Source organism: Cupressus sempervirens, chromosome 6 (genome assembly GCF_028749045.1).
Source record: "Cupressus sempervirens isolate cs-2001-9-10 chromosome 6, ASM2874904v1, whole genome shotgun sequence".
In the NCBI taxonomy this organism is placed as follows: Eukaryota; Viridiplantae; Streptophyta; class Pinopsida; order Cupressales; family Cupressaceae; genus Cupressus; species Cupressus sempervirens.
In genome coordinates this window covers 547,790,294-547,801,390 of record NC_143123.1, presented here as the reverse complement: position 1 = coordinate 547,801,390, position 11,097 = coordinate 547,790,294, and the positions used below count along the sequence as shown (strand labels likewise).

Sequence of the window (11,097 nt, the reverse complement as noted above, 5' to 3'; positions counted from 1 at the left end):
GTAAAGAACCACCAGAGTAGTAGGAACAATCAAAGAGTGGGGTGGAGATTTTGTACAAAAATCCAAACTAAATTTGAGTCCACAAGGAAAGCAATAAGATGACACCATTCAATATATTTTCATGAGTTAGGAGATGAGTAAAACCAAAAACCACAAGGACAAGAAGAGGCAAAATATCCAGTTGTAAAGTAGTGGCTACACTTGAACAAGATTCCATAGTCTAGTATCTATTTATAATGCAATTCACTAAACTTAAGTATGATATTACTAGGAAGTGATTTGTAGAGGTCAAAGTTCACTTAAATCTTCGCAAAGAAGGCATGGAAGAAATAATGGCAATAGGGTCAACTTTAATGAAGTCATCCAACTTATTGCCAATATATTCAACTCTAGACTAGAAGTGGAGGGGGAGGTGGGGGATACTAACCTAGGTATAAGAAAACTCAATATGACCCACTAGGGGAGTGAAGGAGAGATGATGGAGGGACAAAGAATTCAAATCCTATTTCTAGATACCCAATGATAATATTGCACTCGTATCATCTATATTGCGATTTTTTTTACAAAGAAACCACAAATACAAGGATATACTCTAGTTTACCTATGATCAATAGGTTCTAGTGGTCAAACATCTAGGAGTGCATATATTCCAGTTTACCTGGGATCAATAGGTTATTGTAGTCAAACATCTAAGAGTGCAAGGTTGGAAGAGATGATTACATATAATTAACTATTCCAATAAGCCTAGTCTTCTCAAAATGTGAAGTGCAATCTAAGATCTCCTTTCGAACACCACCTCTAGAATAGAATAGGCACATGGGAGTCATGTTGCAATCTAGATTGAAGATCCCTTAAGGTTTTATGAAGCGAATCTGAAATAAGAACTTTTAAGTAGACTATTAATAGAAATATCTAAAACAAAAATAAAAGAAATATTTTTTGTAAAACGGAATAGTGATATAAACATTCACACTAACTTTTTAATAATATTTTATTATGACATTAAATAAGATTATTCTCACCTTTCACTTTATCTTCATTCATAACATTTTGTTATCTATTAAATTAATACTAAGTTCAACTCACCTATATTTACTCACATTTAATTATCACAAAAAGTGGAATGACAAAAACATTAAGATTAATTACATATTTGCATTGGCAATATTAAAGCACAACAATATAGATTTCTTGTAACATCCTGATTAGAATTCTCCTAACTAGGAGAAAAAAAGGAAGGACAAAAGCGTTAGGTATGCTTAGGATAAACGTTTCACCGGTTCATGGTAAAATTAACAAAAAGAATTATACAAGAGACACATAACTCAGTGAACCCTTGGAAGGACACCTCCTCCATGAGAATTATTATTATTTTCTGGTGATAAAATTTATTTCAAAGTATTGGAAACATACTATTGGGTCATAGTAGATCACTCTAAAACTAACTTGGGGCCTAAAAGTCGGCACAAATCATTTCTGAGGGAAACAACATTTCCAAGGATTTAAGAACATTGTAGACTAACTTAAGTTCTTTATCTCCTTATAACTAAATTAAGAAAGTCAAAGTAGAAGAGGTTTTGTTCTCTCACACAACCCTAAATGATAAAAAATGCTTTCAATAGCAATAAGTTACTAGTAATTGATCGGTTCAAGCTCTACGATTATATACTCTTTAGATCTACCTCAATTTTGAAAAAGTGTGAATTTCAAACAAGAGGTTTGGAGATCGGTTAGATAATGGTTTCTAGAACTACATTCTAAGAGATATATTATGAAATATTAAGAAGATAAAAAAAATGTTGCAAACAGTGCACCGAATTGTGTTACATTTTCATGTTTTTGTTACTGTAAATGCTCATAAATTCAACAAAAACTTGTTACTTTCCCCATTGCAACACTGGTCAGTTTGCTATACCCATAATATCAATGCTCAATTCTTTCAGGCTAAAAATGTATGAAATAAACAAGGAGGTGTATACTGCTAACACATGAAATCCAGCTCTAAAATCTGTGGTCTACCACAGAAGTCCATAGCTATATGTCACAATAAGTATCCATCCAAACAAATGGACACTAATATATAAATGAATACTATAATTATTTTTCTTAGATTGCTGGCAAAACTTGGATTCTAAAAGGGTTTCCCTCAAAATGTTTTTTCCTCCTTGCCAATCTAACCCTAATTCATTTATACTCTACTGAAGAGAAACTCTGGCAGCTTTAAAGTACCTGAAATCTAATAAGTTCTCATTAGCCAAAGCTGTGCTACTATGAAAACACATTATAGAGGTAGACTTATTCTTAATGTTAAAAGAAACAGTCAGTTGCACGTACTGCTGCATTAAATATATTTTCATGACTGAGACTATAATAATCTAATTACAGTTTAGCATACGTTGAGGAATATAACAATAAGAAATAATTCAAGTAGTTTAATTGTTGATTATAGTTATTTATTTTCTTTGAAGGAGAGAGCGTGCAAATGCCTGCAACTCAACTGGGTCTTCTGTTGGGTCTTCTTGTGAGGAAGGAGTCATTTGAAGGGTCTGAAAGTGTCTTGGAGGGCTTGACATGTTATCCATGGCGGGAGACATTTCAAGCTCGTAGTGCATTCCATGGAAAGAGCAAGCTGCAGATGGATCATGTGATGAAGTTATATCATCTTTCATTCCCACACGACTGTTATAAGGACCCATGCTTAGAGAACTCCCTGGCATATTACTCATATTCGTTGCTACAGATGAGTTGTTTCCATACACATGATGAGTTGAAGGCTGCATGACTCCCATCTGCTGCTGCTGTTGATGATGATGGTGGAGAGCATTTGCAGCAGCTATTCTGCTGTTTATCAACTGTGTTTGCACAACAGATAGTTCTGTTTGTAATTGTGCCACCTGCAACACACATGAATTATAGTTGTGAAGGATTGGATAATGGAAAAGTGGAAGGCTTAAACATTACAAACTAAGCTTCATTTCAAAACTAAAAATGTTAAATAGTCAAAGTTGACTTATTCTTTTCAAGTTTAATTTTCCTCTTAGTATATGATGGAAATCTGAAGCTTGCATAGATTTGACATGTTGTGGACTCAATTTTTTTCATAAAAAACACAAGCTCGATTCATCTTTTTACTAATTTAGCTGAAGTCGTTCAAATTTATATTACAAAATATGGATGTAATAAGTCTAGATTCTATGATTTGATTCATAAGTAAGACACAGATGTTGTTAGTGGGCTAGTTGATATATAACTTGTAAACTTTACAAAGAAAATTCTTCAAATTCAATCAAGATCTATTTAGAATTTCTATAAGAGAACATCTATTTAAAAATTTATCTACTTATTAAACAAATTGGACCGCCTTTTGACAAGGTTTTTTCTTCTATAGGTGGTTAAGGTGATGGAAGAAGAGGTAGAGGTCAATGGAAGATCAAAGGAAGGCAAGGTAAAAGAAAAAGAGGAAAAAATCAACATAACTACTAGAATGATAAACAAATCTTGTACTACCTAAAATGTATAGTCATCAAATAGATGAATGTAAGATATTATGTGACAATATAGAAAAATTTCTTAAGAAAAATATATATGACCAACTATGATAATACAATGTTATAAGTGGCCTAATTCAAGCTTGTAGTAATAATCATGATAAATGTATGAATCCTATTTTAGATCCATCATATATCCTATTTCAATGAATTAATTATGCCAAGATGGTTGGTATTTAGCATTAGAGTTTTCTAAAGATGTTTATGATTTTTTCTATTTGGTAGATATAACAAGCCTTAATTATATTGGAAAAGAAACTATTTGGCTCAAATTGTAAAGGCTTCTAGATTTTATATTTTAGAATTTACAATATCTTCCTAAAAAGTATATAATTTGTTGTCTTTAGTTCTAAAATAATAATAAATGCACTCTATTTTATTTTAATATAGACAAATGTAAGAAAAAGACATGTCTAATAATCAATTTGTCACACTAACTAGTTGAATGTGTGTGTGTGTGTGTGTGTGTGTGTGTGTGTTGGGTTACATGATAAAAAAGAACTTCATGGTTTTATTTAAACTCTTTAAACATGTAATGGTGAATAGTATTTATTAAAAATATTTTATATTTATTCCCATCAAAGTGGGATTAAGCACAATTTCTTTTCTATAAGTGATCCTTATTGATATAGTTGAAAAATAATATACAATTATAAAAAGAAATTGATTAAACTGATATTAATATTATTATTTTTATATGAGTACTAAAGTGACACAAAATATGATATTTCATTGAGATATTTTTAATAGTCGTATGAAGATGTTTGTGGTCTTTTCTATTCAAAAAAATTAAATAACTCTCAAATCTAGGAACTATTCTACTCAAGTTACAAGGACTTCACTATTTTTACCCATGATTGTATCTTTAAATACAACATAAAGAGTGTTGATCTAGTTGTAAGGTCCCTTTTTAGGAAGATGGTCAAGTGGTAGTTAGAAACAAGTTTGGTAATCAAGTCATCCACTACTTGAGAAGATGAAATTTTATTAAAAATTAAAAGAATATAATTTCAATATCTTTTTACCTTATGAAGAATGTAGTCATTTTCAAGCCTTTTATATAATTCAAAATTAGTTGTACATACAATAATTTTGTTATAGAGTTTCTAATTTATCTAAGATAATTGAAAAATGTTAACATTTACACCATCTTTTTTATGATGTTATTTAATAAATTTTCATCTTCTCAAATCTTTTATATAAAAGACTCAATTAGAAGATTATCAATTTCCCCAAGATATTTGAAAAATATCAAGTTTGCATTTAGGAGAAATAACATTGAGATCTCTCCCTAGTTCAATTTGGTAAGTGCAAAGGTCATAGAGATCATTTTATAGATGGGCTCTCATAGACAATTCTACAATTCTATTGGATGGTGCTTTTCTATATCATTATTTAATTATGATGATACAATGAATTTAATTTATTTCTTGAAGAAGCCTAAAGCTTTGGCCATTTTAATAAAATATACAATTATTCTTAAAAATCAAGCTGAAACTTCTATTAGTACTCCTTAAACAATTAATACTTAGAGAGTTTATATTAAGATTAATGGCATAATGCTTTTTAGATTAGATTAAGAATGATCTCATTTACAAAAATGGAAACATTATTAAGAAATTAAACAAATCACTAATTATAAATTATTATAAAAAATAAAAGCACTAATAAATCAACATGATATTCGAATTAAAAGGAAAGCTAATCTCAACAAAAGATTAAATTTTGAAACTTGATGAATTTGACAATGTAGGAACAAGAAATCCACACAAAGTAAGATAATGCAGAAGAAGTTAGCTTTGAAAATTTGGAAGCCATTAATTTGAAGTATAATGATCAAATTGATAATTAATGAAAATGAAAATATTAAATTTTAGAAAACGAATCTTTGAAAATACGATGTTTCAAAAAATAGTCATTTTTTCCACACAAGCAAAAGAAAATGGCTTACTTAACATTTGCATAAAGTAAAGATTATTGCAAAAGGATGTATAAAAAATGCACACATAAATTGTGAAGAAACTTATATTACTACAATGAATTGGACTATATTCTTTATATTTTATTCTTGTGAACACTAAATAGGTTGAATTTTTTTCAAATAGATATAAAAATATAGTTTTTAGGGAAAAAAAAAATTGACTCAACCAAAAATAGAGATATGACCAAAGGTTGTAAGAAAGCATGCAAGCTTATAAAAACTGTATGGTTTGATGCAAAATGCAGAACTGTGACCTACGAAAAACTCACTGAACACTCTCTAAAGATAAATTCGAAGCACTTTTTTAATGATGGAAATCCTGTTGTACGAAAATGTCAGGATGGATGGTAGTATATTTGATGACAATACCGATAACATCAAACCATCTAAATCAATAACTCAAGTTTACCTCCTGTGTAAAATAAAATATTGAGAGATATTGTTTATAGTCCAAATATTAAATGGTAGGTCAGTCATACTTTACGTAAATATTACTCACCAGATACACCGCAGCATGGAAAGATGCTGGTAGTGGTGGTAATATAATTATTTCAAATCATAGCTCTTAAAAAATTAAGACTCACAACTTTGGGAGTGCACCAAGACTCCAAGTTTTATATGGTTGGACCAATACTCAAGTATAGTATGTAAGTTTTAACGATTTTGTTTTAACCAATTCTAATTTTTTTATTAAGAATCAAGCTTGTTTCGGGCATTAAATACAGTTCATAGAATACCTCTTAGCGAGAATACACAAATCCTATATGATTTCTGCAGAGTTTTCTTTTTCTAATATTGTATTGGAGTATTGGTGGTGGAGAGAAATCTAGCGGGATGGATGAAAAGGATTGAGGTATTTAAATCTGTTTTCTGATATTATGTAGATTTTAGCAATCATATAAAAAATATTTGCTAAAGGTCAAGAGAGACTCATCGTGAATAAAGGGCTGATGAATAATCATAATTTAGGGTCCATTTGGTTCGTGGAAGATGAGGGAATTGGCTTTTTCATAATTCAGATTTGAATTTTTTGGGGTTCTTTTTAAAATTGGTGAAATGGAATTAGAATACCAGACTTCTAATTTTGTCAAATCTGATTATCAGTCTTCCTACTAGCAACTAGGAATTGAAAATTACAACCAGGTTAAGTACTTTTTGAAGTGTAAAAACGATAGATTGAACTATTTTTTAGAGCTTACCCATAAAAATGTGTCTTCCCAATCATCTTTTGAATTGAGTCGAAGAGATTCAAAGAGTTTCAATGGATAATAGTATGATAAATTGAGTCTCAATGGCTAATAGTCTGGTAAATTGCTTGTAAATTCAATTCTGTCAGCTTTTTCAATCGAGGTAGAATACATGGGCTCATTAATCTCCCCTCTGTATTGAAATAAGTCAATTGAAAGATTGAATCAAACTCAAAAACAATCTTATCTAGTCGACATGAATTGTAGGAAACTAATGTCAATGCCAACTGTTTTGAAGCTTTTTAATAAGGTGGAGTTTTGATGGAGCTTGTAACTGCATTAAAAAAACAACGTCGTTGTGTGTGCTTATATATATTGACAATCCCGATGGTAGAATACATTAAACTATTTGTAGACTTGCTGATTGTCAACTTTTATGACAGAAATAGTCAAGATGATTGTACGTTTTTCAACCGTCGTAACACAAAAGGCAACCCCATGCAACAAACCTGCAAGATACCCTTCTATATTAAAACAACACGTAGGCTGTAAAGTAAACCAGATGACGCTTCTAACCGAATGCAAACTTTTAAACAGATCAGGTGACACCAACCTCCCTTTGCAGGACCCTCCAATACACGCAAAAAGAAAACCATCAACCCACATAAAGAAAGGGAAATCAAAATGGTAAAGAAAAACAACTCTGTGATCCATCAAACATGTCAATTGCCCTTCTCATCCCCACAATTGTTTCTCCAGTCATGATGATAAATTGAAACTGAAAGAATCGACGTCTTTCCAAAAACTCATTCATGGGGTGTGACAAACTTTATGTTGATTAAAAACAAACACCAAAGAACCAGTTTTTGGAAAAGAAAAACTAGAGAACCAACTATTTTTTTTCCAAAAACTCAAGAATTGAGTCTCATGGAATGTGAAAGCTTGATGTTGATAATGTTTTTGTTGATGAAAAGAACAAAAGAATTGAATACACGAGGTGTGAAAACACGATGTGGATGGAGATAAGTTAAAAGACTAATGTTTTTCTATCTCATGGGTTTGTGAAAGCTTGATGTCTATGATCAATTCTGATAAACTTTCCTCCGAATACCCAATGAATTGAATCTCATTGGATGTGAGACTTCATGTTGATCAAGTTTTTATTGATGAAAAAAGAAACTAAAGAACATTAAATCATGAATTGGATATCATTAGGTGTGAAAACATGGCGTGGATAGGGGAAAAAACTGAAGAACTGATGTAATTTTATCAATTGAATCCGTGGGTAGTGAAAACTTGATGTCTATGATCAACCCTGATAAACTTTTTTCCAAAAACCCAGTGAATTGAATCTCATACATTTCGGAAACTCCATCTTGAGAAAGCCTTTGTTGATGAGAACAAACTGAACTTTTCTCCGAATACCCAATGAATTGAATCTCATAGGATGTGAAACTTCATGTTGATAAAGTTTTAATTGATAAAAAGAAACCAAAGAAGAGAAAATCATGAATTGAATAGTATTAGGGTTTTAATTGATAAAAAGAAACCAAAGAACAGAAAATCACGAATTGAATAGTATCAGGGTTGAAAACATGATGCGGATGGGGAAAAACTTGAGGAACTAATGTTTTTCTATCAATTGAATATCATGGGTTGTGAAAGCTTGATGTCTATGATCAATCCTGATAAACGTTTTTCCAAAAACCCAATGAATTGAATCTCATACATTTCGAAAACTTCACGCTGATAAAGCCTTTGTTGATGAGAACAAACTAAAGAACAAATAAACTCATGAATTGAATCTCATGGGTTGTGAAAACATGATCTTGATAAACTCTTCAAACTAAACAACCATTTTTTTCCTCACAAAACCCATGCACTGAATTTGAAAACATGATGTACATATGATCAATCCAGGCATACATTTTTCCAAAACGAATCTATCAATCAGCCATACCTGCTGTTGGAGTCCAAAAATGGTGGAAACACAGCCATAGACAGGATCAGAGAGCCTAGCCTGAGCCTCATAACAGACAGTAACAACAGCCTCATGGCGCCTATGTGGAGGAATATGCAAGAGAAGCTTAGAAACATTGCTGGCCCCAAAGACCTTATGAACGGCAGCAAAACGAGCAGCACCTTGATCAGAGCCAAAGTAAGGTGCAAAAATGCATCCATTGATGCACTTCCTTCTAAGGAACTTGCAAGCTCCACAAGGAGCACCAGTACTAACACCATCTTCTCTCACTCTCCCACTTCTCCTCCCACTGCTACTACTGCTACTATTTCCTACATTATTAATCTCCACCACCTCTCTTTTCTCCACATCACACATGTTTCCACCACCCCTATATTCCTTATTACTACTCCCACCACCACCACCACTAGTGCTACTATTTCCATTGTTAGTATCACTAACATTAGCATTGCTACAATTAAGGTGCTCCAGCTTTGCTAACACTAAAATCCCCTCTTCTTCTTTAATTTCTCCCCCCCAAAGCTCCGCCTGAAGATCAGACCTGAAAAAACACAAGTCAAAACCAGCAGAAGCGGCTCAATCCAAGGCCCAAAATACCCACAACAAAACAAAAAAAAAACCCTAATTACAATTGGGCTCCTCTTCTTTTCCTCAATTGCCACTCAAACAACAACCCTCCCTCTCTTCATTCATTCATTAACTCATTCATTCATACATACGTACTACCAAGTAAAAGATTGCAATCCCAAAACAGATATAAGCAACAACAAAATGGGTGTCGTGACATTTGAGGAAAGCGAAAGCTAAGTTTGTGTGAAGAGATTTTTAACTGAGTTTAATGGCATAGTGAGAGAAAGAGAGAGTGTTTGTGAATATCAACAAAATTAGGGCACACGCAAGGCTCGTGATGGTGACCCTTCCTCCCCCCATCCGCCGCCGCCGGACACGACGGCTTAACTCGCACGCCTTAACCCGACTTTTAACCCAAACCTCTTTTTCTCCCTTGTGAAAAGTCACCCTGGGTTACGTTAGGTCAACCCGGGCCAGCCGTTATGGAATTATCCCACACGCGGACTTACAAACGCGCTTCATTTTTGTATTATTATTGGCTAGGGTTTCATTATATTGGGCTACGTCGCACGTGGGGCTGCCTTGCCACCTTAGCCTTGCCACCCCCACATCTAATGTGTGTTCTTGGCTCATATTTCTTTCATTATCACGAGAATACTATGATGGGGTTTTAAATCCCTAGGAAATTTTTTTAAATGAAAGAATTGGGTGATTGTTCAAAGCATGATTCTCCTTGTTTCATGGACTATCAAACTACAAGAGTCAACCATTGGCAGTGCAATTAGACAAGCAAAGAAGTGTAACCGAAATAATGGATGAAATTCTATCACCTATTGATTCCTCGTCATGTGTGTATGTCCATGGCGTGGACTTGGGGGGAGAAAGTACATACACATTGCATATATACATGGCTTGGACATTCCAACTGTCGTTGGAGGAGGGGCTTTCTTGGATGTGTCCAAAATCTTCCTACTTGGGTTGAAATATTCGAAAGTGAGTCATGGTTTCTTTTCCCACGTCTAGATATAGGGTCTCTAATACTTGAATTGAAAACAATTACTTGTAACAAATTATTCCTTTTTACAAGAAATAGTTTTCTTTGTTTGGCAAGTGTCGTTGAGACATGTAGCCCCAAATTTAGATGTGAAGCTAACATAAACTCATGCATAAGCAACAGGTGGTCAATTTTAGTAGATGTACTCCTTAAACCTCCCAAATATCTATATGGGGAATGTGAAGTATGAGGTGGAAATGCTTTTATTTTCTACTTCTTCTATGCTTTTCTTTTTCATGTTAAACCTCTGCCATGTGCAAGATGATTCGAAGAAATTTAAAATGCTAGCCTAGAAAATCTGATGACTACCTTGGTGTTAGTTGCACCAATCAATCGAGTTCAATTATTTTATATCAATAACCCTTGAGTGGAAATGAATGTGATAATGAAGATTTTGGAAATGATTGTTTACTAAGGTTTCATGTCTATATTTTGGTATTATATGTTAAGAAAACAATTCAATTATAGATATATAGTTATATATGGACATTAAGGTGCCCTCTTTGGAAAAATGTATATACTATTTATTTAAATTATTTATCAAAAATGCACAAAGATATATAAATTGATTTATTTTTGATTTTCAAGTTTATCTTGATGTTTCACTCTTGGTATCATAGTACTACATAGAAAACTAAACTAACTTTAATTTAGTAATTATGTTATAACTCATTTATGTCACTTGAAAATTTTCATCAATAATTGATTAATATATTGAGATGGATTGATAATTTCATATATTTTATTATTGTTTTATTAATGTCAAGATCATGTTC

The 11,097-nt window shown here is 32.5% G+C and overlaps 1 protein-coding gene across 1 annotated transcript; it reads right to left on the bottom strand.

Annotated features, from left to right (window-relative positions):
* Nucleotides 1–2,366: 2,366 nt before the first annotated feature.
* LOC149553430 (uncharacterized) lies at nucleotides 2,367–9,470 on the bottom strand. Its single transcript, XM_089789898.1, has 2 exons — nucleotides 8,677–9,470; nucleotides 2,367–2,894 (listed from the first exon to the last, which is right to left on the bottom strand). The coding sequence occupies exons 1-2, from the start codon at nucleotides 9,052–9,054 to the stop codon at nucleotides 2,454–2,456; spliced, it is 819 nt and encodes a 272-aa protein (XP_089646024.1). The 5' UTR covers nucleotides 9,055–9,470; the 3' UTR covers nucleotides 2,367–2,453.
* Nucleotides 9,471–11,097: the final 1,627 nt, after the last annotated feature.

Coding starts and splice junctions, on each gene's coding strand:
- LOC149553430 (XM_089789898.1), bottom strand. CDS start 9,054: ATGTGTGATGTGGAGAAAAGAGAGGTGGTGGAGATTAATAATGTAGGA. Junction 2,895..8,676: donor TTTTTGGACTCCAACAGCAG/GTATGGCTGATT, acceptor TGTGTGTTGCAG/GTGGCACAATTACAAACAGA.